Source organism: Lissotriton helveticus, chromosome 3_1 (assembly GCF_964261635.1).
Source record: "Lissotriton helveticus chromosome 3_1, aLisHel1.1, whole genome shotgun sequence".
In the NCBI taxonomy this organism is placed as follows: domain Eukaryota; kingdom Metazoa; phylum Chordata; class Amphibia; order Caudata; family Salamandridae; genus Lissotriton; species Lissotriton helveticus.
The window spans coordinates 1,380,890,507-1,380,917,817 of record NC_136061.1 but is presented as its reverse complement, the minus strand read 5'-3'; the positions used below and the strand labels follow the sequence as shown (position 1 = coordinate 1,380,917,817).

The 27,311-nt window shown below is 39.0% G+C and overlaps 1 protein-coding gene across 1 annotated transcript in view; it reads right to left on the bottom strand.

The window, feature by feature from the left end:
• Nucleotides 1–27,311, bottom strand: part of SLC15A2 (solute carrier family 15 member 2) — a 603,602-nt gene that overhangs the window by 198,494 nt on the left and 377,797 nt on the right. Inside the window, exons 13-14 of the mRNA XM_078682022.1 lie at nucleotides 19,778–19,810; nucleotides 17,817–17,905 (exon numbers count right to left, since the gene is read on the bottom strand). Of these exons, the coding sequence (XP_078538148.1) occupies nucleotides 17,817–17,905; nucleotides 19,778–19,810 (122 nt within the window). The remainder of the gene's footprint in view (nucleotides 1–17,816; nucleotides 17,906–19,777; nucleotides 19,811–27,311) is intronic.

Genomic DNA, 27,311 nt, shown 5'->3' with positions numbered 1-27,311 from the left:
TGAAATATGCGTGTGATGCCTGCAGTGCCGCATGAAGAAGAGGCAAACTCGAAACGCGTTGGGACTGTGGACATATGCTTTTAATGTACCGGAGAATGTGACTGCCTGTACCTTTAATTAAATCTGTTTGGGGAACAGCTCACCTGTGTTCGGTTGCAGTTCTCTAGTTGGACCTCCCCACGAGCATACATATTCTGGCGGCCGTCCTGCCGCCGAACTAGCACCACCCCAGTAGGAAGAGGGGGCCACTGTGTGGAGCGCAGGTGTGGGATAAAGGCAGCCGGCTGTCTGGGGCCCAGGAGGGGCTTTATCTTGGCATTCATTTCAGCACGCATCCATCCAGGATATAAACTGAAACTCCATCTCCCAGAAAGCAGCAGATTCGCTAATTCATGGCATGCATCATAGCTTAAATTTGGAGTTGGAGTGAAATATGCGTGTGATGCCTGCAGTGCCCCATGAAGAAGAGGCAAACTCGAAACGCGTTGGGACTGTGGACATATGCTTTTAATGTACCGGAGAGTGTGACTACCTGTACCTTTAATTAAATCTGTTTGGGGAACAGCTCACCTGTGTTCGGTTGCAGTTCTCTAGTTGGACCTCCCCACGAGCATACATATATATATATATACGGAAGCCTGAAATAAAAAGATTTTAACTGCAACCCACGTTGTCGTCTTTCCCTTTTGGGAAAAGGTGGATTGAATTTTATGGATCTGCTCCTTCCGTTTGACGACAACGCTCACACTGGAGGCGGCGATTACTTTTTTGTCAAGGAGACAAAACAGGATATATATATATATATATATATTTATATATATATATATATATATATATATATATATATATATATATATATATATATATATATATATATATATATATATATATATATATATATATATATATATATATATTTATAGATATATATATTTCAGCTCACGTCTCTTCAATTTGCAAAGAGACTTCGCACTCTCGGGGGCGTTTAAACTTACTGTTTATTTAAAAGCCAGTAACAACGACGTTTCGGCGTTCTGCCTTCTTCCATGTTACTCAGATACACTGGAAGCAGCCATTTTAGTGAGGCATCGTCAAACCAGTGTACTTGAAACAGACAAGGGACTACAATCATATTGATCAAATGATCACCACCTTGGTAGTTTTCAGGTTATTTTTCACATTTACATTCGCAATTAATTATTGTCATCATACATAGATGTCTGTGTCAATACATTATATCTTTTTTCATTTCTTACACATTAAATAGCAAATGCCAAATATTAAACAATTGCATTACAGCAAACAAACAAACAAGGGACGGCTATCCTAGAAACATTTCATCATCTTTTCCCTTAATACATTAGTTTCGGAAAAATTATAATTCTACCAGTATATGTATTATTTTTTATCCGCCCTTTGCACACAAGGGCGGATAAAAAATAATACATATATATATTGGTATACACGGAAGAAGGCAGAACGCCGAAACGCGCTTGTTACTGGCTTTTAAATAAACAGTAAGTTTAAACACCCCCGGGAGTGAGTTTCTTTGCAAATTGAAGAGACGTGAACTGAAATTGTTTGTGGCATCCATTATCGCATATCGAACTCCTGCCCGAGAGTGCTTGATGAATGGTGGATTCGAGCAACAAAATAAATAAAATATATATATATATATATATATATTACCTACTGGCGGTCGCCAGTAGGTAGTTATAGTTAGGACCTAGCTTCCATAGGAAATCTGCAACATTCTATTGGGAATAACTCTAGCGCCGGTTGAGGAATTTGTGTGTAATGTTCCATAATTTTGGCCAGCTCCGCTCCGCTCCTTCCCTGGAAGTTTCGGGGGGATTCGTGAAGTGGGGGCTGAGAAAAAAGGGGGGTCCCAAAACGTGTTTTCCCCATGTTAATTTCCATAGGACGGTCTGACAAGTCTACAGCCCGAACTGCTGAATGGAGTTACGCCAAACTTGGCAAAATTGTAGGGACTGGTATGCAGATGTGCCTTTGCTATATTTGGTGGAAATTGCTCCAGTGGTTTTTTTGAAAATGAACTTCAAAAACACATATATATCTATAGGCGCGCTCTGAGCGCTCACCGGTACGCGTACCGGGGAGCGCACCCGGCGCGCTACGGGAGTGCGTGAGCGGAAAGCTGATTGGCTGTCGGGTGTCTGTCAACATTCTAAACAGTCCGGAGAGTCCGCCATCTTGTGTCTCGGTAGAATCGAGACACAAGAGGTGAAAAAGAAAGGGGGAAATAATTAAAAGGGGGCAGAGTAGACACCCCCTGACCCCCTAGGTTTTCTGAGGGGGGCCTAGAAGGACCCTGAAGGGCAAAAAACCTTTTTTTATTTTTTATTTTCACGGGGTAAGCGCTGGGTGCGTTCTCATGTACGCTCTCCAGTACGCGCACCATGAGCGCACCACAGGGTAAAACAGTGAAAGAAAATAGTTTTAAAAAAGAATTGGGTGAGGGCCACTCTACCCTGCTCTCTTTTCAAGTTTTGAAGTATTACATTTCACTCTTTTCTGAAACTACACAAAATGGCGGCGATAGGGTGTATCAGAGACAGATAGTGAGAGAAAAGAGGCAGGAGATGAAGAAGAGATGTCAAATATACATTGGTAAAAATAGAGTGGGAGAAGGGCAGTAAATATGAGTAAACTTACTATGTAACATAAAAATTTTGCAATCTATACTATAAGTATTTTATTATACTACAATCACTTCGCTTTTACCTCATAAATTAGAAATAAAAATGAATAATATGTCGCTTTCTCTGTCTCTTCACTCCCTTACTCACCTTGTCTCACACTCACTTGCCTTTATCCAGTCTGTATCTCCACTCTTTCCTCAACATCACTGCTCTTTTCTTACCCTTCCACTCACCCGTTCCTTTACTACATTTTCTTCACTTATCCTCATTCCCCATGTTCACTCTCCTTCTCCTCACTCACCTTCCACACTCACCTTCTTTCAGTCCCCCTACTTGACTTCCCTTCCCCTGTCGTCCCTTTCTTTGCTTTCTCACTCATTTTCCTTTCCTCTCTCACTGCTCTCCACTTCAGTTACTCTTTTTGAATTTTTTAAGAATACAGCTCTTTTTTGAGAATTGGAGGTAGTTCTAAAAATAACTGTTTTTTTAGGTTTTCTTAGTGAACAAAAACAAAAACAGGGAATGTCAAACTGCTCAACAGGAGCAAAAAAAAAGAGTCAAAATTAGGGCTGGGGACGGCAGCGGTGGTTTTCCCTTGTTCGGAAAATGTTCACAATACTTTGTTCACCGTAACAAAGTAGTTCATCACAATCTTTACACTTTATAACAATGCCATCAAAAACAGCCTGAATATTAGGAATCAGCTGTTCAGGTCTCCCCCTCACCGATAATGCAGTTGGTCCTCCAGTCAAAGTTGAAGCACCATCCCTTGGAGCATCTCGTGCCAGAGCCCTGACATTCTCCCGGGCATAGTTCTGGGGGTGCCTTCTCCGAACGTGCCGAATCATGGTCGAATTTCCAAAACTGTATTTCCTTGTAGGGTCACCCCGTGAAAGGACAGTATGGCAAATTCTGCACTCCACCTTTGGAGCATTCACCTTTTTTTTACCTGCTGGTATAGTGAAAAACTTCCAAATGAAGTGCTCCTTTACCCTGGGCTGAGGAGCCTCTTCCTGTATGAACTCATCCGAGTCCTCACTGCTACTGGTGGGTCTAGCAGCCATTATAATCCCAAAAAGGTTGAGCAGAAAAAACAGGTCTTGCAGTCACAAAAGTGAAAGAAGAAGTGAAGGAAATGGGTGGGGTTTTCATTCTTTGTAAAAAAAACTGTTAGCAACCAATGAAAAGTGTTATTTTAAGGTCACATGACTTGACGCACTTACGCTGCGTGCACCGGAGCGCTTCCAGGGGCGCTTATGCAGCACGAACGTGGGCGCTTCCGTGGGCGCCTACGCGGCGCACCTAAATGACGTTTTGCTAGCTTTACGAAAATGCAAAATCATTTCCATTCTGAAAATCAAAAATACTACTTTTATAAATATGGTACTGAATGTCTTGCATTATTATTTAGATTTCATACATATTTTTTTTACGAATGCAGAAATGGCGCTCTCGGGTGAGCTTACTGGTGCGCGCACCCTGAGCGCTCCAAGACAAAATGATACGGGTAAGCTTACCGGTGCGCGCACCCTGAGCGCCCCAGGAAAAAATGATAAAAAAAAGAAAAATACATTGAAAATATATTTTTTATATTAAATTAATAATAATTAATAGTTATACAAAACAGCTAATAAAAAAAACGCTAAAAATCGTAGGTTACAAACTCGATATACAAAGGAATTAGCTTTTAAAAAACCTTTGAAATTCACTGAAAAAACCAGAGGTTTCACAATCGTTATAGTTAGGAATTAGCATTTAAAAAACCTTTGAAATTCACTGAAAAAACCATAGGTTTAACACTCTTTATAGTTAGGAATTAGCATTTTAAAAACCTTTGAAATTCACTGAAAAAACCATAGGTTTCACACCAGTTATAGTTAGCTGAACATTTTACTCATACAAAACCATTGAAATTCCCACGTTATAGTTAGTTGGACTCACTATAACTCGTGCCCGCAATCCACTGCTGATGATGTCACATATTACATTATTCATGACATGGTCAGTGACATCACTGATGACATCCCTGATGACATCACTGATGACATCATCCAGTGTCTGTGTGTTTCTGTAAAGTTAAAATATGTTTAACATATTGACGAATGAGTGTATGTATGAGTGTCTGGATAAAGGATTTAGTAGGTGCGTGTCTGACTGTATGAGTGGTTGATTAAATGTGTCTTACTGAATGCATGGGTTAGTGACTAAACTGTCTGAGTGTGTGCATCAGTATGTCTGTTGTTGTGCAAGCTGCTGCATGTGTTGATCAATAGCTATATGAGTGGCTATATGGGTTATTGATTGGTTGCCAAAGTATTTGTTTATGAGTCTGAGTGTGTGTGTGGGTGGCTGGGAGGTGTGTGTCTCTCTGCATAGATGTGTGAGCAGTTGATTCACCAGGTATATGGATTCAAGAGTGCATATGGAAACAGTTGTATGTGTAGTTGACTGTGTGCATGGCTGTGTTGAAGAGTGAATGGATATCTCAGTGCTACATGTCCAAGTAAGTACATATGTAAAACACAGTGCATGTGAGAGTTGGCATATATCAATGACTATACATGGGAGCCTGTGATTGCGTAAGTGGCTGTATGGATCAATGTGTAGTTGTATCAGTGATTGTAAAAGAGAGTATGTGTTAGTATATGTTTCAATAAGTAAGGTTATGTGTATATAACTGTATAGATGAGGAAATGGGAGTGTAATTGATTATTTGCATAACTGACTAGGTTTGTGAGTAACTCCATGCATGAGTGGCACTGTGTGAGTGTCTGTATAGGTGTATGAGTGCATATGATAGTGTTGTATTGTTGACTGTCTGTATGTATGAGTGATTGTATGGGTGAATGAGTGGATGTGTGTGTAGACTTAGAAATCAGTGAGTGTGTATGTAGTAAATGGTATTGGTGTGTCAATGGTTTCAGGAATGGTAGTCTGTATTCAACACTGGATGTATCAAAGGTTAGATTAGAGTGTGAGGAGGTGCATTATATTATCACATGGATGATGTCATCAGTGATGTCATTTGAGATGTCATCAGTGATGTCATCAGTGATGTCACTGACCATGTCATGAATGATGTAATATGTGACATCATCAGCAGTGGATTGCGGGCGCGCGAGTTATAGTGAGTCCAACTAACTATGACGTGGGAATTTCAATGGTTTTGTATGAGTAAAATGTTCAGCTAACTATAACTGGTGTGAAACGTATGGTTTTTTCAGTGAATATATATATATATATATATATGTATATATATATATATATATATATATATATATATATATATATATATATATATATATATATATATATATATATATATATATAATTCTAGTTAGGGACACTTTTCCATTGTAAATTTCAGCTGAGTTTCTGAGGATCTCCGCAGATCCGTGAGCCTAAAATAAGCATTCTTACTGAATGGCTGCAACCAACTTTGCCAGATCAAACAAACATTGCAGTGAGATGCCACCCCTGTTGAAATTTGTTTACTCAAAACCCATATATATTTGCAGATTATGGATCATGGACATGATCAACTACAGAAACGTCCTATGACAATGAATGATCTAAAAGTAGGGGCGGTCCTTTATTAGGACAGGGGCATTGCCTCATCATATTTATATGCCCCCAGACACCCATATTAAATATAAGGATAGGTTTAATAAATTAAGTACAAAATGGCCACGTCATCTATTTTTTCAGCCGCGCTGCGGCCAAGCACTTAAGTTCTTGAATTTTCAGTAGGCAGGGCAGTGAACGCGGGCCTGTAGGGGTGGACCTACAAAGTAAAAGACAGCAGTAGAAACTAGACATGCCCCATCTTGCTAATCTGAGTCCTTACTCTAGTCCACACTTCCTGCGCATGTCAGGTTGGCCGGCTACTTTTCTGTTGCCAACCTGACAGGAGCCCTGGGGCACTCTCTCACCAGCGCAATTAGGGAGCCGAGGGGAATCATAGCCGTGGTCCCTTAGCTTCCTAATGAGTGCTGAGTGTACTTGCCCAAGCCAATCCAGGTGCTACTCTCAGGAAGGAAGCATCTGGATTGGCTCTTGCGCCCTAGGTAACGTGAGGGGGAGCATGACCAATCACCGTACAGCTTTATCATAAAGCCATGCGGTGATTGCCCATTTCTGCTCTTGCTATTTCTTTCCTCTTTATGCAGATTGCCACCATTAATGGCTTTGCACATGAGAGGGCTCTGCAGGCAAGACCCCTCCTCCCATTACCTCATGAGCCCCTCGCCAACTGAAAATGTGCCGGCAAGCCAAAATTTCAAGCATTCTCCAAGTCAGAAAAGCAACGGGCAACAGCGTAAAACAAAAGCTAAACTCAGTTTTGTTGATTTTCTATGTTTAAATGTTTCTATGGTATGCCATCATGGGGAATGTTAGGCTATGTGGCTGTTGGCTAATGCTGTTTGTGTTTCAGGGTGCTAATTATAAATTGTGTGTGTGAGACTAAATTACAAGCAGGGGAACCAGGTTCGTGTCACGGCGTCGGTTCAACCTCCTGTGATCCTGGGCAAATCAGCTAATCTAAATCTCCCAGTGCTTAAAAATAGATGAATGTGTCTTTGTGTAACATAACTGGTGCTCATGCAAAGCACTCCAATACATTCTTATACCCTGGAATAAAAAGTGCCTTTTTTTCTTGCAACCAGGCAGTAGGCCATGTAGTGATGGGCACACTGCAGAAACCATTTAAATTACAAAGAATATCTGGCCTTTCACTTGGATAAAGTGTGCCTGAAGGTATTTTAAGTTTGTTTAATTGAGCGAACAGTAAAAAAGTGTGCTTTATTTGCCCTTGTGAAGACTAGAGCAGCAAATATTGCCTCACCTTGCCGTAAATCAACGGGAAGTGTAAACTCCAGTTTTCAAGCTCCTCCAGTTATGGGGCCCAGTCAACTCTCTTTTGTCTTTATTATCACTTTGTTCTATAATTGGGGTAAGTGCAGGGCCTTATCGTGAGAGATGGGAGCCTGCCGATGTGTAAAAAGTCTCGGACTCCCATGGATTTTGAATTTATTCATGGAAACGCCAAGAGAGTGTGCTCTTTAAATGTTGCAGACTTGCCTGCATGTGGCACTTTTTTGCGAGGCCTATGAAGGAGCCAGCGTTGATCTCCCCCATTCACAAAATATATCTTGTAAACAGTGCACTCTGTTGTTAAAATGAAAAGAACTTTGCTTGGCCCCTACATGTGTTACTCAGTTCCGTCAATCAGCCCGAGTACTAATTTAACCCCATTAAAAATACACAGTTAATCGCCACGGGCCTCCAGAAAATGTTTTGCCCCATCTAAACCTCACCACTCTCAGACTTCACCAACCCGCCTCTGTCTAAAAGCTATATTGAAATATTTGCCTTGAATGAGTCCAACTGTGGACAAAATGCATTGCTGCCAATGAAGGGATTGGGTGTGAAATTTGTAACTGAATTTGGATAAATAAAAGAGATTAAAGATATGAAAAAAGGCCTCCCAACGTAAAGAACATTTGTTCTTTGAAAACGATGCTTTATTAAGATTGACATTATATTATGGTGTTATAATTAATACAAAATGCATACCAAGATTTGTAAATGATTTATAATATGTAATAGAATTCGGTGAAAGTGCAACAGAATGTGTATGCTAATTCTTGCATGTTACTTCATTTATCACTTGGTGTGGTCTTTAAAAAAACTGAAAAGTGTATTTAAGTCTGCCAGAGAGGCCTCTTCAATTTCCTGAGAGGTTTGTGTGAAGGCCACCAGCTCCCCGGAGCCAGGCTCTTATGATGGGGACAGCCATTACTAAGACAGAGAACAATCTTCTACAAGTAAGGAAGCTAACTAAGAATTCTGTTGTCCAGCTAAAGTATTTGGGCTAGAGGCATCTAAGAAACTCAGAAAAGTATGTTTGCTGTTAATAAAGTTTAGCTATGAACTAGAGGGTGTGGTTGTTAACAAAAGGCTGATTTCATCATTAAATGTAATGAATACTTGAAATACTACTTATAAAGAAGGGTATTCCTGGACGCACTGCGATTCTCAAAATAAAGTTCAACAGTCTGTATGGTGCTCCGGGGTAGCGCCCTCCGACTGGGAGCGTAATGAATATAAACTGAGGTAGCACTCCCCCACTGAAACTGGGAAGTGTCCCCCGGGCTCCAAAAAGTCCTTATATAAAGGTTTCCTCAATGTTTTCAAAAAGTAAATGCCACCTGTTTGCTTTGAAAATATATTCGTGTTTTAATCCATCTTGTTATATTCACAAGGATATATTCGACTTTTGCATGGTCATTCCTTCAAATTCAAATTATGCACTCTAATAATCCCAATGCATTTCGGCATATACAGGATGCCTTCTTCTTGGGATGTATGTTCTGTCAACAAGGGAAAAACATAATGGGTATACAAGGTAATGCGCAGGAGGGTTTTGCAGATAAAGTTATTAAAGGGACCTCTACGGGGAAATAGTGCTCATTAACTATTTCGGAAAGGGTGAAGAGAGTTGTGCAGAGAATCGTGCACCGTGTAGCCGTGTGGGCGCTATCTAAAAGCTGACCGGTTAATGTTGAGACACAAGATTATCGGAGCTGCGTAATCTTAAAAAAAATGTGTCGGAGTGGTGTGCTCCAAACCGTGGTTGTATACGAACAATGGTGGGTTTCGAGACAACCGAATCAAAATTAGTAAAAAATTGTGAAACGGACTTACAAATACCGTGACTGTGTGTTACAGTGAAAATTGTTCTAGCATGCTTCTTGTGAAACTCGTTCAAAACGAACGGTATAAAAGCGAGGCTTACCGTGGAGTGCAAAAGCGGCGAGGTGAATGGAAGGTGTGGCTGTTCCCATGCCGGGATAGGGCGTGGCTGAACCCCGGAAGTGTTATAACGTGAAGGTGGTTGCTAGGCAACGCATTGTTGCCGTATTCGTGAAAATAACAAAAAATTCGCTGCATATCTAAAAAATGTGGATTGCACGTTTACAAAAATCTAAATTAAGCTGAAAAATAGTTATAGAGGCGTGAGTGTATTAGTGGAATAGATGGGTAAATTGGTTCGAGTAAGTGAATCGGGAGGAGTGGTTACCAAGTAAACGGTGAAGTGGAGGGATAAAAACCGATTCTAATACTGCTAGATGTGGGTCTATAGAAAAATTAAAAGGTAACTAAGAAAATAATTGTGAAACGAGATTACTAGAACACACAGTATGTGGCAATCTCTCTAGTAACATTACCAATGTATACATACAAACAATCTGATGATGGGGCTACCCATTAAACGCACGCTGATAAGTAACAACATGTAAAACATTTCATAAGTAGCATGAATATTCCACACGGTCATTAAGACCGAATGGCTTCATGCTCGATAGAGCAAAAATCCAATAGTTCTCTCTCCTTAACAGTTCATTATGATTGTCCTTGCCCTCTTCTTTGTGGTACACAGACAAAATATCGATTTTTAAATATCGATATGCAAAAATATCGAAGTTTAAATATCGATATACAAAAATATCGAAGGTAAGTAATATCGACAGTCTAAATATCGATATTGGCATGATATCAGTAATATCGAAGTTGTAAATATCGATGTTAATAATATCGAAATTAATAACTTTGATGTTACTAATATCAATTTTTAAATAAATTTAGTGTATATTATATTGTATTTATTATGTTTTATTATTTATTTTTAATGTTATTTTATTAAATATTGTCTTTTACTACTGTAGCGGGTTGTGGGTTTATAGGGGAATAGGGTGGGAAGTAATTTAATGATGTTAAATTAATTATTAATTAGTAGGAATTATTAATTAATTAATTGAGAATTAATTTTTAATTATTTTTAATTAATTTATTAATAGATAAATATGTTCTGTAGCGGGCTATGGGTTTATAGGGGAATAGGGTGGGAAGTAATTTAATAATAATTAATTAATTGATATATGTTTGTACATATTTTAATTAATAATTAATTGGTAATTCATTTCTATTCATTAGTTAATTAATTATTATAATTTTTTACATATTTATAATTATTAATTAGTTGGTAATTAATTATTGTTAATTATATAATTACATTAATTATAGTAATTTTTTATATATAATTTATTGTTATTCTTAATTAATTAATTGTGCAAAATAATATTAATTATTAAATTAAATTAATTACAGCAAATGTGCTAATATATTTACTTTATTGTTATTGTTAATTAATAATTAATTGGTAATTAAATAATATTAATTAATTTTGGGTACAGGGGTATTTTTAGGGTTCAGGGTCAGTTTTCAGTTCATGGGTACAGGGGTATTTTTAGGGTTCAGGGTCAGTTTTCAGTTCATGGGTAAAGGGGGTATTTTTAGGGTTCAGGGTCAGTTTTCAGTTTTTGGGTAAAGGGGTATTTTTAGGGTTCAGGGTCAGTTTTCAGTTTTTGGGTAAAGGGGTATTTTTAGGGTTCTGGGTCAGTTTTCAGTTCATGGGTAAAGGGGTATTTTTAGGTTCAGGGTCAGTTTTCAGTTTTTGGGTAAAGGTGTATTTTTAGGGTTTAGGGTCAGTTTTCAGTTTTTGGGTAAAGGGGTATTTTTAGGGTTCAGGGTCAGTTTTCAGTTTTTGGGTAAAGGGGTATTTTTAGGGTTATGGGTCAGTTTTCAGTTCATGGGTAAAGGGGTATTTTTAGGGTTCAGGGTCAGTTTTCAGTTTTTGGGTAAAGGGGTATTTCTAGGGTTCAGGGTCAGTTTTCAGTTCATGGGTGAAGGGGTATTTTTAGGGTTCAGGGTCAGTTTTGGGTTTTTGGGTAAAGGGGTATTTTTAGGGTTCAGGGTCAGTTTTGGGGTTTTGGGGTACAGTCGTACAGGGTAAAAATAAAATAAATTTAAATTAAATCAATTAAATGAAATTAAAAAATATAAAATTACATTAAATTATTACGTTTTTAATTTATTTTAAATGTATATGTATTAGTTTTAATTTTTTAATTATGTTTTAATATTTTTATTTAATATTTGTAACATTATATGTATTTTATAATTATTTTTACATTATTATTAATGCATTTAAAAAAACGATATTTTTAATTTCGATATTTTTGTACTACGATATTATTTTTTCGATATTTTTGTACTTACCTTGTTAGGGATAGGATTCCTATATTTTTGACTTCGATATTTTTGTTCCGATATTTTTGTATTTCGATATTTTTGATTTCGATATTTTGTCAGACATTCCTTCTTTGTTGATGGTTTCCAAAGCGCAATAGCGCATTTGGCTGATGCCATGACCTGCTTCTAAAAAATGTTGGGCGACTGTAGATTTGGTTTGCTTAGTTCTAATATTTGACTTATGCTCGTTAAGCCGTGTTTTGAGTTTTCTTTCTGTCTGTCCAACATAAATCTTACCACAAGGACACTTCAACATGTAGATGACATTAGATGTATCACAGGTCGCAGTTGCTCTGATCTTAACTTGGTGTCCTCTCATGGGATGATTGATGGCTTTTCCCTTAATTACGCTGTTGCAATGGTTGCAATTCCAGCACGGAGTTGTTCCTTTGAATTCAGTGGTGGTACGATTAGAGTGTTTAATGAGCTCACCCACATTTTTTGCTCGTGTGTAGGCAAAGATTGGTTCAGTCTTGAAAATGCTGTTGAAATCAGGTTCAACTCTGAGAATGTCCCAATGTCTTTTAATGATCTGTTTGTACTTTTTTCTGACTGTCGAATATTTAGAAACGATGGTGATTGAATCTCGCAGCAACCTTCTACTGTGCACAGTAGACGTTACATCCCTATACACATCCATTCCCCATTCTATGGGCATTGAGGCAGTAGAATACTGTCTACTAAGAACGAAATTGGATAATGAATTCAAAATCTTTTTAATGGAACTACTTGAATTTACCCTATTTCACAGTTATTTTGTTTGGAAAGAAGATTGGTATCAACAAATGACCGGAACCTCAATGGGAAATTCGGCAGCACCTACCTATGCGAATATCTTTATGCATAGATTTGAGGAGGATCACATCCTCTGTAAAACTACATGGATTAACCACCTCAGAATGTTGTGAGGTTCATTGATGACATTTTTTTAATATGGCAAGGCCCACAGAATCTATTACAAACTGAACTTGCTTCACTCAATTCCATTGATCAACGAATACAGTTCACTTATGAAATTCAAACCACATCCATAACTTTTCTTGACGTCAAGATCACCAATACCACTACAGGATTTGAAACCAGTTTATTCAGGAAAGAAACCGACAGGAACAATACTTTACATTTCTCAAGTTTTCACCCGCAACCTCTCAAAAACCATTTGCCATACAGCCAACTCATCAGAGCCAAAAGAACCACATCTGACACTGACAGGTTCAATCAAGAGATTCAGAACATGACAATGCGATTCAAGTCCCGTGGGTACCCACACCAAATTCTCGAGCAGGCCAAACAACGTTGTGCACTTAAATCGAGAAATGAATTATTGACCAACACAACACCAATCAAAAAAGATTCAATCACCATCGTTTCTAAATATTCGACAGTCAGCAAAAAGTACAAACAGATCATTAAAAGACATTGGGACATTCTCAGAGTTGAACCTGATTTCAACAACATTTTCAACACTGAACCAATCTTTGCCTACACACGAGCAAAAAATTTGGGTGAGCTCATTAAACACTCTAATCGTACCACCACTGAATTCAAAGGAACAACTCCGTGCTGGAATTGCAACCATTGCAACAGCGTAATTAAGGGAAAAACCATCAATCATCCCATGAGAGGACACCAAGTTAAGATCAGAGCAACTGCGACCTGTGATACATCTAATGTCATCTACATGTTGAAGTGTCCTTGTGGTAAAATTTATGTTGGACAGACAGAAAGAAAACTCAAAACACGGCTTAACGAGCATAAGTCAAATATTAGAACTAAGCAAACCAAATCTACAGTCGCCCAACATTTTTTAGAAGCAGGTCATGGCATCAGCCAAATGCGCTATTGCGCTTTGGAAACCATCAACAAAGAAGAAGGCAAGGACAATCATAATGAACTGTTAAGGAGAGAGAACTATTGGATTTTTGCTCTATCGAGCATGAAGCCATTCGGTCTTAATGACCGTGTGGAATATTCATGCTACTTATGAAATGTTTTACATGTTGTTACTTATCAGCGTGCGTTTAATGGGTAGCCCCATCATCAGATTGTTTGTATGTATACATTGGTAATGTTACTAGAGAGATTGCCACATACTGTGTGTTCTAGTAATCTCGTTTCACAATTATTTTCTTAGTTACCTTTTAATTTTTCTATAGACCCACATCTAGCAGTATTAGAATCGGTTTTTATCCCTCCACTTCACCGTTTACTTGGTAACCACTCCTCCCGATTCACTTACTCGAACCAATTTACCCATCTATTCCACTAATACACTCACGCCTCTATAACTATTTTTCAGCTTAATTTAGATTTTTGTAAACGTGCAATCCACATTTCTTAGATATGCAGCGAATTTTTTGTTATTTTCACGAATACGGCAACAATGCGTTGCCTAGCAACCACCTTCACGTTATAACACTTCCGGGGTTCAGCCACGCCCTATCCCGGCATGGGAACAGCCACACCTTCCATTCACCTCGCCGCGTTTGCACGCCACGGTAAGCCTCGTTTTTATACCGTTCGTTTTGAACGAGTTTCACAAGAAGCATGCTAGAACAATTTTCACTGTAACACGCAGTCACAGTATTTGTAAGTCCGTTTCACTATTTTTTACTAATTCTGATTCGGTTGTCTCGAAACCCACCGTTGTTCGTATACAACCACGGTTTGGCGCACACCACTTCGACACATTTTTTCATAGATTACGCAGCTCCGATAATCTTGTGTCTCAACATTAACCGGTCGGCTTTTAGATAGCGCCCACACGGCTACACGGTGCACGATTCTCTGCACAACTCTTTCTTCACCCTTTCCGAAATAGTTAATGAGCACAATTTCCCCGTAGAGGTCCCTTTAATAACTTTATCTGCAAAACCCTCCTGCGCATTACCTTGTATACCCATTATGTTTTTCCCTTGTTGACAGAACATACATCCCCAGAAGAAGGCATCCTGTATATGCCGAAATGCATTGGGATTATTAGAGTGCATAATTTGAATTTGAAGGAATGACCATGCAAAAGTCGAATATATCCTTGTGAATATAACAAGATGGATTAAAACACGAATATATTTTCAAAGCAAACAGGTGGCATTTACTTTTTGAAAACATTGAGGAAACCTTTATATAAGGACTTTTTGCAGCCCGGGGGACACTTCCCAGTTTCAGTGGGGGAGTGCTACCTCAGTTTACTTGAAATACTACACACTGTTGCAAATATTTGAATATTTTGTTTATTAATCGTTTTCATTACAACGGTTGTATTTATTTTTACAGTTACATCCACTCACATAATCTGCACTAAATTGAGGCATTCATTTAAACATTTTTTTAATATATAGTGTGGATTCATTGTGAAAAGAGCTGTAGAGCTCAGTAATACGCAAATAATGCAGTAGGCTCACAGGACTCATCATTGCCCAGAAAACACCATCCTCAATTAATGATTAGTAGCTTACAGTCCACCAGATTTCCTGACACAAGTTGGTAAATTGGCTCAATCTGTATTTTCCTAGAGGGTTTAGGGTTTCTGAAACTGGACCATATTTGTGAAAGTTGAAAACGTTCATCACAATCTTGATCTACAATTGAGTCTATCTTCCCAGGTCCTTTATACTATTAGTCTTTACAGAAATTGAACGAGAGCTATCTCGAGAAAGGATATTGATTTCATCATCAGGTGCAATTGAATATTGAGGCAAAGGAAGATATTAGATGGGGGTTGACAAACATGAAGGCATGGCATGGGAGAGCTATTTTCGAACACAAAGTGGAGGTAGTGGGAGAGTCCAATGCCAGTTCACAAGGTTGGGGTGCAAAAATTACTTTAAAGACAACTGAAGGGAATTGAACACATAGGGGAGGTGCATATAAACTGACAGAAACTGATTGGTAGGTTAATTTACACTAAGGAGTCTCCTGAAAAGAAGGAAAAGGTTAGTGTTATTGAGAATGGAGAGCATTTTGGCTGTTTGATATGTCACTTTATGGGAAGAAGGTGTGATCATGAAGAGGTTAACAAAGTTGGCAAATATGGTCTGGAATATTTGTTTAGATCAGTAAATCATGGGCAAGGCCCAGTATGTTACAAGGCACCTTAATGTAGAGGTCAATTGGAATTTGAAGTATTTTAGAGATTCAAGTGATTGTATGCTAGATAAGCCAGTATTGAATGACTTCAAGAAAAGTGGTATCTGTCTGTCCTAGATTTGTTTCCATCAAGGATTACAAGAGAGATAGAGACGATTTTCTGCTAGGGACCAGATCCAGAGGCAACAACATTGGGTGCTTTCCTTCGAGTGTGGCCAGAATGGTTTCATATGTAAGAAATCTGGATGCAAATAATATACTTCTTTCATCAAATGTAACCCTATAGGGTGATAGGATACCCAGAGTCCCATTATCAACCAATGTTATATGTGATGAGATGTGAGAAAGAATGAGAGTTGCGAGGTAGGGAAGTAAGAACTCAATGGTTCAGTCAACTGTGGATTTCACATTCTATTGAAAGATGGGCCACAGGTGTAATGAGTGAAGCAGGAATTGACATGACTGTGGTTGGAATACATTCAGTATGAGGTGCAATGGCTTTGAAAGTTTATGTAATGAGTCAAAGGCTGGATATCTTAAAGTCTGCACACTGATCACGTTACAAATTTGGCAACACTTTATTGTAAACCAATTGACAGTGCAAGAGATTTGAACTTGCACATAAACAGAGCCTTGGTCTTGCTATAAAATTGAGATTTTCAAAGTTTTAAGCTTAACGTAATAGGATTTTATTAAAAACATAGAGGCTTAGATTATTCCTCCTAATGTAAGTTTTGATGATGAGAATTGTCAACAAACCTTTTTACCAAGATGTTCACACTGATAAATATCTCATGTTCTCCTTTTGTTCCTAGGCTGATAAAAGTGATATATGCTATTTCTAGGACAAGGTGCTGATTGGAGAAGAATACAATTTATAATGAGTGCTAATTCTATGTAAGCAGTAAAAAAGGTTATGTTCCAGGCAGTTAAAATGTTTGAAAGCGTACTGTTCTGTTATTGTAGCAGTAAAACTGGTATTGGAACTTCTGTTTTTGACTAGAATTTTTAAAACTTTACGATCCAAGCTTGTGTAGCCAACACTGAAAACTGTGTACCCCATGATGACAGTAAAGCAAGGAAGAACATTACATTTTCTCTTCCCCTTCCTGATGCAAACTTTAAATTGCGCCCTGGAGATCTTGACCATGATTGCAAGTTATGATGCAGCTAACTGCTTACTTAGATTTACTTAATATTTGGGATTAACAAAATATCACAAAGTATATACGAAATCTGTGACTAACATATATTTCCAGGTGGACTTGCAAGTCTCTCGTTGTTCATGAATAGACAATCCACATGTTTCAGGTTAGGCAATATTTGTCTTGGAGAAATCAATTTTTCTATGGAATTGTAGGTGTGTTTGGGGTTCTTAGACGCATAAATTACAAATTAGCTCTAGTTTCTTTTGCAAAAAATGTATTGCACAATTATGGTGGAAAAAGCAAAGAAATGTTTATGAATGACCACAAATCTACAACTTTGCCTGTACTTAAGCTCTCAAGTTTCCCATGTTGAAACACATATCATTTATCCACACTTTTTTCTCTGCACTATGATACTTGTAGTTCTGTTTATCCTATTGTGATATTTTAAAGTGAGGGCTTCAAGAACTAGAATGTGAAGAAGAAAACGTGGCCTGGATAAGCTGTTCTCACATGGACCTGGGAAACCTAAGAGCAATAAGATGTTTAAACATTTCCAATCGAACCTGTTCAAATAGAAATCTACTTTTGCTGCTCCTTTTTACACCTATGGCTGTAGAAATGTGTCCAACTTGCAGATTTTCAACATGTATTAGGATCAATTTACCACTTAATTTACCTGCAGCTCTTGATTCGATGAGTGCAGTAAAATGTAGGGGGATTGGAAACAAAGAATTCCAAATGTTAGAAATATACTCACTTTAAATTGATTTTGCACATCTTAACGAGTGGATAGATACCAAGATCAAAAACGGGGATGAGTATCAGAATAAGGAGGGGATTAAGAGTCTGCAAATTAAGAAATAAGATCATGTTAGCAAAAAAAGAACATACCATCCCTCTCATAAATCAAAGATGCCAGATTTGGTCTTTTAAATTAATGTCAAAGGACAGTGAGAGGAGCCTTCCCGTAGGTGAATATATACCTGTAGTAGTAGAGGCAAATTTGAAGGTGATACAAAAACTTTAATGTGGGAGCAACCCATCAAATTATTTGCAACCATGTGATGCTAATGAAACCAAAATAACTGCTGGACAAAATTTAAACAAAATAGCTATTTTCCCAAAATATAGTAAACCTGAAGAATGGATGGAAACTCAGCATACTTTAAAGTACATATATGCATTCTTGTTCAAGTTGTTAAACAATAGCTTTTTTAGCTTTTTGTGTTTATGTACATTTTATGCCAAGCTAACCTACCATTTATGAGTAAATGCATAAATTACCAGAATAAGATTTGTGATCTTCAATGGTAGTTTATGAAAGACCTGTGTTTCCGTTTTTTGGCAAAATAATCTTCGATCTGCAGGCATCTCTTATCTCAGTTTTTTTTTTTTTAAATGGTTACAGTCCACTCAACACTCATTAAACCAAGTAGATATAGCACGCAATCCCAGCAGAGTAAAAGCTCTCCCTTCCTTAAAATCACCCACCAGACCATATGGCTTAGTTTCCTCTGCTTGTGTTGGCTCCCACACCTATACACATATCGTTTGCAAAAGAATGTTTTTGTTTCTAATGAATACGATAACCTAACTATGTATACATTAAAGAAACAAATGTGTTAGGGCAACACTAACATTCCATTTGGAAACTCAGTGTCAATAAATGTAGAGTTATATAAAGTTACAATTCTTATTGTATGAGAGGATGGCAGCAGACTCCCAGTACTGAGGGCTAAGGCGGCCCCTGGTACGGACCCGGCCTTCTTTGCATACCCAGGCTAGAGGGATGCAGGAGCCTACTGACAGCCTGGACCTGGCAAGCTCCATGAAGATTGTCTATTTGTGTACATTCATGCAAATGTGATAATATGAAAGCTGCTCTGATTGGGCAACGTTTACAACAATCTTGTAACAGTGCCCGAGACACTGAATATGTATTATGCCATGAAAAATGCAGGTCAAATATGTGCCATTTTTACTCCACTTTCAAAAATAAGGCGATGAGCTGTACAGGGGCGGCTCCTCCGTAATGGGGAGAGGCGTCGCCCCACAGTCCCTGCCAGCAGACAATAAATACAATGATAATAACGCAATGTTGTTATCATTTTATTTATGCTGTCTGAGCCACACAATACAAATTATAGGGCAGGGTCTGGCATGTTAGGGAGGAGTAAAGTGCACTCATAAGTGCGCATGTGTGTTTGGCCGCCTGTCCGTGGCTGGCCAAACACACATGTGCACTTATGTTTCTCCAACCTGACTGTGTTACACAGCCGGGCTGGAGAAACAGCACAGACTCCAATACATCGTCTGAGCAGCAAACAAGGCTGCTCAGACCAAGCCTGGCACTTCTATCTTGTGAGAGCAGCGCTTTGATTGGGTGTGGAGCCAGTGCCATGAGGGCCCATCCCCTTCATCACCATCCCATGCATCAGCCGGAGCGGTGCGGGGCAGCAGGTGAGTTTAAAACAAAAAGGTTCTTCTATTTTATTTCTCTCCCTCTCCCCAACCCGTCGTCCTCTCCACCCACGGCCACCCTACCAGTTTAGGTCCATGTCAAATATATATTTAATATGACCAGTGAGTTTCTCATTACATGATGCCTGTTGTGCAGGAAAAATAGCTTTGGAAATAGAGCTAAAAGAAGGGTAGCTGGACGAAATGTATACCACATAGAGAAGTATTATTGAGAACTAGCCCCCTGCTTAAAATTACCTGCATTTGGTCTGGTTTGATGACAAATCCTTTCTGTAATATAAACACAGCATTTTTATTAGTAAACATTTAGCAAAAATTCCACCGGAGGACAGCTATGGCCTGAAGAAGGTCCCACTTAAAAAGATTGTTAATAAATTAAAATACATCAACATATATTTCTGATATTTCAGTTTTATGTTATAATTTTGTCACAGAATACTTTTCCAGATTACAGCCGATCGTTCCCATTTTACTGAATAGAACATTAAAATTTCACATAGCAGCGCTTAAAGGTGCCTACAACAGTATGCCGAGTCTTAAGTCTCTGTCACACCGCCTTACTCAGAACATAGTGTTACAGTGCCAGGGCCCTCGTCAAAAAGCCACGTAGCTTCCACCATCTATTGCTCCTGCCAGTGCTTCCAATGACAGTACCACAAAAACTACTAACAATCACATTCCTACAAGTGAAACAAATCAGACTATTCTATGCCATCCAAAGCTATAAGAATGGCTAGGGCAGCCAGTATTAGTTATTTGTAATGCATAATAAATTAATAAACAACTGCTGTTGTCCTCATCTATAAATTAGACAAACAGTGCTACTATGTGTGAGTGTTGACAATTGAGTGCTGGTGCCGAGCACCGGAAACTACTGGATAAAATTCAACACTGTTCTAGTTCATACCAAGAACCAGAACTAGTAACCTAATCCTGTCTCCTATTCTCTTCCTCACTTCCGCCTATCCTCAGCAATTTTGAGTTTATTTTATAAGCTTATTTTTCTTTCTCATTCCCCAAATCTTGTATTAATTGTTAGTTGTTTGTTACCATATTACATTGAGATTTATGAAATATCACTGGCCACATGTGCTTTTATGATACACAACTCCGCTTTTTTCAAGAGAATGTACATTGAGCAATTCGTGGAAGAATTCCTTAAAATAAATTTACACAATTGGGTACATTGCTAGCTGCCTCTCGACTACACACACTATCCCTCAACTATATTTTAATGTGGGAGGATATCCTTTGTGAGGAACGGGTGAAGTGTATCTTGTTTCATTTCATGCTTTGTTCTCTTTTGAAAGAATAAGTATTTTATTAATTCATTACTATTTCAGAGTTACTAGTGCTCATTTAGATAGCTGATGTGTTCAGCTACTAAGTTGCAAGTCTATGACGAAATGTTTTCTTTAATCCTTTTGACATACAATTGCAGTACATTTTTGAAGTTTGTGTTCATTTGCTTTTTATGGTTAAATCCAGAGCAACGTGTGACAATATTGAAGATGCTCAAGTGCAATTCAGAGTTTCTGTTTGAGGTATTCTCAAACGTACTAGTGTTAGTTTTGGATGTTTTTTTGCAATGTCTGTTTAATGTCGCTTTGAACTTCGTATCTGTTATTTCTCTTTGCTGTGTACATAATGTTTATAATTTGCAGCTTGTGTCTGTATTGTTTGGCTTACATTTGTATTATACGTTTTTTAACAGCCTTGAAGGAGTCCCAATGTTTGGGATGTACCCGTATACTGTGTCCTTGTACATTATTTAAAGTTGAAGCAAAGAAATAAAGAATGAACAGCCTTACTACACGTGTCTTGTGATGCTTGCATTTAATCATTGAAATTCTAAGTAACTATGGGGCATATTATCAAGAACGGCGTTAAAACTGCAGCTAAAGAGCCGATAATAGGCTTGATAATATGCCCTGGAGAATTCCAATAGAAGCCCGTGTTCACACCAGAACATGGACCTCTATTGGAATTCTCAAGGGCATATTATCAAGCCCATTAATTTTTAACGCCGTTCTTGACAATATGCCCCGAAGTCTTTTGACTCTCTCTGGGATATTATGTTCTTCAGAGGACTTTTCAGTCATACACTGTCATAAGAGTGCTTCTCCCTACTGCTTTGATATTTGTGATTACTAGGGCATTATGGGCCGTTGGCCCTGGGAGGGAGCACCTTATATGTCTGAACTATATAGAGTGCAATGTTATCAAACCATAACCATTTTGGCAATGTTATTATAAAATGTATAATATTTTGATGCAAATATGCAATGCACCATTTACTCTTCTTGTTGAGAGACCTGCATATGCATGCATTGGTAAACTAAATAATTTTAAATGACTTGCCTGGTGCCCAAGATGATTTGTTCTCTATAGTAAAGTTAAGCACTCTAAACATTTGTATATTATTTCCAAACTGCCATGTTGCTGCAAGTAACGCACTGTGCTGGTCAGCTGTCCATTCTGGGAGGACATATGCTTTGCCTAGTTTTGTTCTGATATCTGTAATAATAAACTCTGCTCTCATCTAGAAAATCTAAACAACTAAAGCCCAAACATCTTTCAGTTCTTTACATGCGATAAAAAAAGATACATTCCAGTTTTGTTTATAGTGCAACCATTTTTTTGCACTCACTATTTTCTTAAAGTGTTGTTTTACCTTCCGTGTGATTAGCATGTTACTTATTGAGAAAAATGCCTGAATATTCTCGTTTCCAGTGTGTATATTGTTGCTTGTGAAAAAGACATCAGTGCATATTTTTCAGTGATCCATTTCTAGCCACGTTTCGACTGTTTGCAAAAAAGTTATTCATCAATATAGAAAAAGATAGATTGTTGTGTGGTCCCCTGATTTTTTTGTTTTAATATTAAATAGCTGGTATATTTGGACGTCAGGGCATTGAGAGAGGCGGCTAACCAACCTGTCATTGTATATGTGCTACACCTCATGGATATTCTGATAGGGAAACCCTGATTTACATAGTTGACGTTTATGGACATCTGTGCACAAAGTGTGCAAATACTGTGCATGTGGACTAGAAGTTAAATATCCCATAAAGGATGCAACCTGGTTTTACACCACCCATATGTAGGACTATTTTGATGCCATTCAAGACAGGACTTAAAGCCTGGCCTTTTACCGCCTAGGCTAACTTACACTCTGACAACCAGAAGGCAGCATTCAGCACCAGGACACCTTCGCACAAGAAGTACAATTAACATAACATAACTAATAAACATGGCAGCCTTACAATACTACAGACAAAGCTGCAGTGTTTAAATGTCAAGCCTGTTTTGACATTTTCAGGCATACATTTCACATTAAATATGTCAAATATAAGTGTGCGTGGGAAGTCAATAGGGCCACGTTTCATGATTATTATATTCACCAGTTTTTACACATCCAACGCTCTTGTTTTTAACAGTGCCCAGTTTTCCACCATTAAAATTGTCTTGGGATTAAACTGAGGCACCTTTTTAAAACTACTTTTTGCACCACTCACGATTTACACTCAAATAAAAAAACCTGCTCCGCTGTAATCAGGCGTTGAAGCACACCGGAGAGGCACTCGGCCTCTCTGGTGAGAACCCAATATGAAGCATGTCGCCAACTAATTTGGTGAGTGAAGGTTCTTTTTAAAACACAGTGAGTTTTCTTGCTAGCTCTTCCCTTTGTCAGATACACTCTTTTGTTGTTTATGTTTCAGACATCCCATGCCTCAAACACTATTTGCATATCATACAGACTTGGATGTCCAGCGCCAACGTAAATTTCAGTCCAACCAAGACATAATTCCTAGTATTTGCAAAGAACAAGACTAAGTACAAACTAGGCTCAATTACATAAACATTGATGGCTTTTCAAACCCAGGCAAAAAGAAGGTAGAAAGTGGATAATTAAGACTCATGGGACAGGCCTAGACTGGGATCATTCTAACACTGAGCAGCTAACTCCTGTGGCCCTCCCTTCATCAAGCGCCACCACTGCCTCCGCTTTGGCTACTGCTCCTCCATATATAGATGCGGTTTTACAGGCAATTGCAGCCCATCGGGAGGAAACTTCCCAAGACGGGCGAAGAGCTCAGGCAGCACTTCGCAGGGTGCAAGGAGTGGTGAGGAAACTAGTAAGACTTGTGGATCATTTGGCGACCGTTTGACCGAAGTTGAATCCAGGACTTTAACAAATGAAACTGAAGTGGTCGCAATAAGGGAACAGGTTGAGTCCAATGAAGCACAAATTGGGGACATTCGATGGAAGCTCGAGGACTTTGAGAATCGTCAGCGCAGGAACAACCTGCGAATCCTGGGTGTTCCCGAAAAAGCTGAGGGGGAAGATATCCGCTCCTTTGTTATAAACTTGTTTCGTGACTCCCTCCCGGAGCTTTCAATATGGAACTGGGATGTTGAGATACAGAGGGCTCACCGTATGCCACTCACACTGAGGTCCCCCGTGAAACCTGGAGCATACCCCAGGGCTATCCTAGTTTATTTTGGAAACTTCTTGCTTAGACAGGCGGTTTTCGAGAAAGCTAGGCCAGAGGCGCAACGTACCCTAAAAGACCGCTCCTATTTTACGAGACCCGACTTTTGTCACACCACGGTCAAAAGGAGGTGGAGGCTGCGCCAACTCATTAAACCTTTTCAGGATAAAAAGGCGACAGTGTACCTAAACAATCCTGCTCGCCTAAAGGTTATTTATGGGGGGCAGACAAAGTTTTTTGTCTCAGAAATTAAAGCCAAAGAATATTTGGATAGCTTAAAATAGGCAAATCTTGGAAACAACTGTAAGTTAGCTTAAAAAATGCATGAGAAATTAATGAGAAATTAATGTCGTTACATACATAGTGTATTGTACGTAGCTCCAACGTCTGCTAAAGCACCGGGTACGGGTAAGCCATTGTTCGGATAAGCCTCATTGTTATATTTGCTAATCTGTTTTTTTTCTCTTCTTCTAAATATAAGGCCCCAGTAGCACTGAAATGGCATTGCCCTGAGGTGGGTCAATAACTGAATATAAGTAGTCAGGATTAAAGCAAGGGCTGGATTGTTTTTTTTTCACTTGTTTTTTTCTAGAAATGCATTTGAAAGTTTTTTTCGGTGGTCATAAACCGTTAGCATCAAAGTAAAGAAAAACTAACGTAGCTGGTTTGATGTTATAGCAGAGCTCATTATTTTCTCCTCTTTCTCTATATAGTTTTTTTTCTCTTTTTTTTAGCATGTCGGGAGGGACCTGGCAACTGAGATCACACACATCGCTCTTAAGACTCTGATGGAGTCTGTTTGCCTCATTTGGGGAGCAAGGGGGGACTAGGTGGAGGGGGAGTAGACGGGGAGGGGGGAACGTGGGTGGGAAGGGGGAGAAAACTCAAAAGAAGAAAACAATTCCACTGCAAAGAAAACTGTTCTATATTTGTAAGTGTATCTCTTTAAAAGCAGACAGCAATCCAGAGACAGGAAATAAAGGAACACTGTACAGTATTCAATGGGGAGGTTAACCGTTTGGAGCTGGAATGTTGCTGGGCTCCTAGACAGGGATAAACGGGGTCGGCTCGCCGAAGTAGTTAAGCAGCACTCACCGGACATTATTTATCTACAAGAAACTCACCTTGCTTGGAACAAAAGGAGCCTATTACAAATTCAGGGGCATGATATTCTAGTAACCACAACACATACAGTTAACACACGGGGTGTAGCCATCCTAGGCAAAAGATACTTAGGTAAGCCGGTCCGGCAGGCCCACGATCTACCCGGTAGATGGGCAATTGTGGAGTTGGCGCTCGGCGCAACTATTTGTTCGGCTTATGGCTCCAATCTGGATGACCCATCTGTATTTGAAGCTTTAGAAATTGATCTAGCAAGATGGCCCGGCCCACTAATTCTCACAGGGGATTTTAATATTTCACTCGGCTCAGACCTCAACAGTGCAATTAGTTCAAATTATCGTGGCCGTAAGCCTAGGGTTTTTAAAGCAATCAGCTCACTAATAGCTAGCTACAACCTTGTAGATATTTGGTCCTTAAAGCGCCCTGCAGACCCAGGCTACACATTTTGTTCTCACCCTCACAATAAATATACCAGGATTGATTATATATTTACCACCAGAGATATCTCAAATAAAGCCACCATCACAAAATACCCGAAGCTGATATCAGATCATAATATCCTTGCTCTGATAGTAAATATATCTCCCTCAACTCGTAAGATCCGCAACTGGACATTTGACCGGAAGTTGCTGGTCAATGAGGATTATATTTCTTATATCAGGACCTGGACTCAGGGATATTTTGACTTAAACAGATGTAGCGCCACTAGAAATACAGTGTGGGACAGCTATAAGGCTGCTCTCAGGGGTGAAACCCTCAGCTATGTAGCGAGGGTCCAGAAGCAGCAAGCCTCCGAGCACTCTAGGAAAATTTCAGATTTAGCTAACCTTGAAACTGTACATATAACGGCGATTGCAGAGAACAGGGCTTTAGATGGGTCGCAGATACTTCGCCAGATTTTAATATGTAAAACAGAGCTTAATAAGGTATTAACTCAAAAATCGGCTGAATCTTTTAGATCCCAGCGTAAAAATCTCTATGAGAACGGCGAAAAAGTAGGGAAACAATTAGCCCTGCGAACTAGACAGCAGGCCTCCTTGAATGCAATCTCTTTAATAAAAGACAATAATTTAGAATATACCCAAGTAGAAGACATACTCAAAGTATTCCAGAGATACTACCAGAAGCTATATCAGGAGGACCGGGTCTATAATAGTGAAGAAGCCAAAACATTTCTTAGTAGGTTCCTTTCCTGCTCTGATAACTATCTCGACAGCCTTACTAAGAACGACTTAGAGAGCGAAATTACCATCTCAGAGCTTGAAATTGCTTTGTCGGAATTGGCATCTGGGAAAGCGGCCGGCCCCGATAAAATCCCCTTAGAACTGTATAAAATCCTAGGTAATACAATACTCCCTTTATTGTTAGATCTCTTCCTTGGGATTCAATGGAGCGGAACCCTGACAGAATCCTGGAAGGTCGCCAGTATTATTATCTTTGCAAAAAAAGGTAAGCCTGCTGACTCCAATTTCTTTAATTAACTCTGATTCAAAACTCTATTAAAAAATGTTGGCTAACCGCCTGAGGAGAGTTATCGCACAACTGGTTAGCCCATGGCAACATGGCTTTATCCCAGAGAAGGGCACCACCGACCATACCCGCAGAGCAATCACAATATTTGACATTATGTCGGCGACAGGGGGCCAAGCTTCAATGATCCTTCTTGATGCCGAGAAGGCTTTTGATCGGGTGTCCTGGGAGTATTTGTGGGCCATCCTAGATCATTACAATTTTGGGTCTCTATTTATAAAATCAATCAAAGCCATGTACTCTTATCCAACAGCGAAACTACAAATAATGGGGCGGGAATCAAATGTGATTAACATAACAAGAGGAACGAGGCAGGGGTGCCCATGTTCCCCAATTTTGTTTGCTCTTTATATTAATCCCCTGATTTTTAAACTACTCGCCAACCCTAGAATTCATCCGGTAGTGACAGGTACCTTTGAAACTAAAGTCCTAGCCTATGCGGACGACGTCGCTATCTTAACACCTGACCCAGTGGCAGCTTTAGTCGAGATAGAGGAAACTACACTTTTATTTGGGTCTTATTCAGGCTACTCCCTAAATAAGGACAAGACAGTAATTTTATGCACGCAAAACACGCTTTGCTCTGATCCTAGGCGGGCTTCGAAGGCCACGTATTTAGGAGT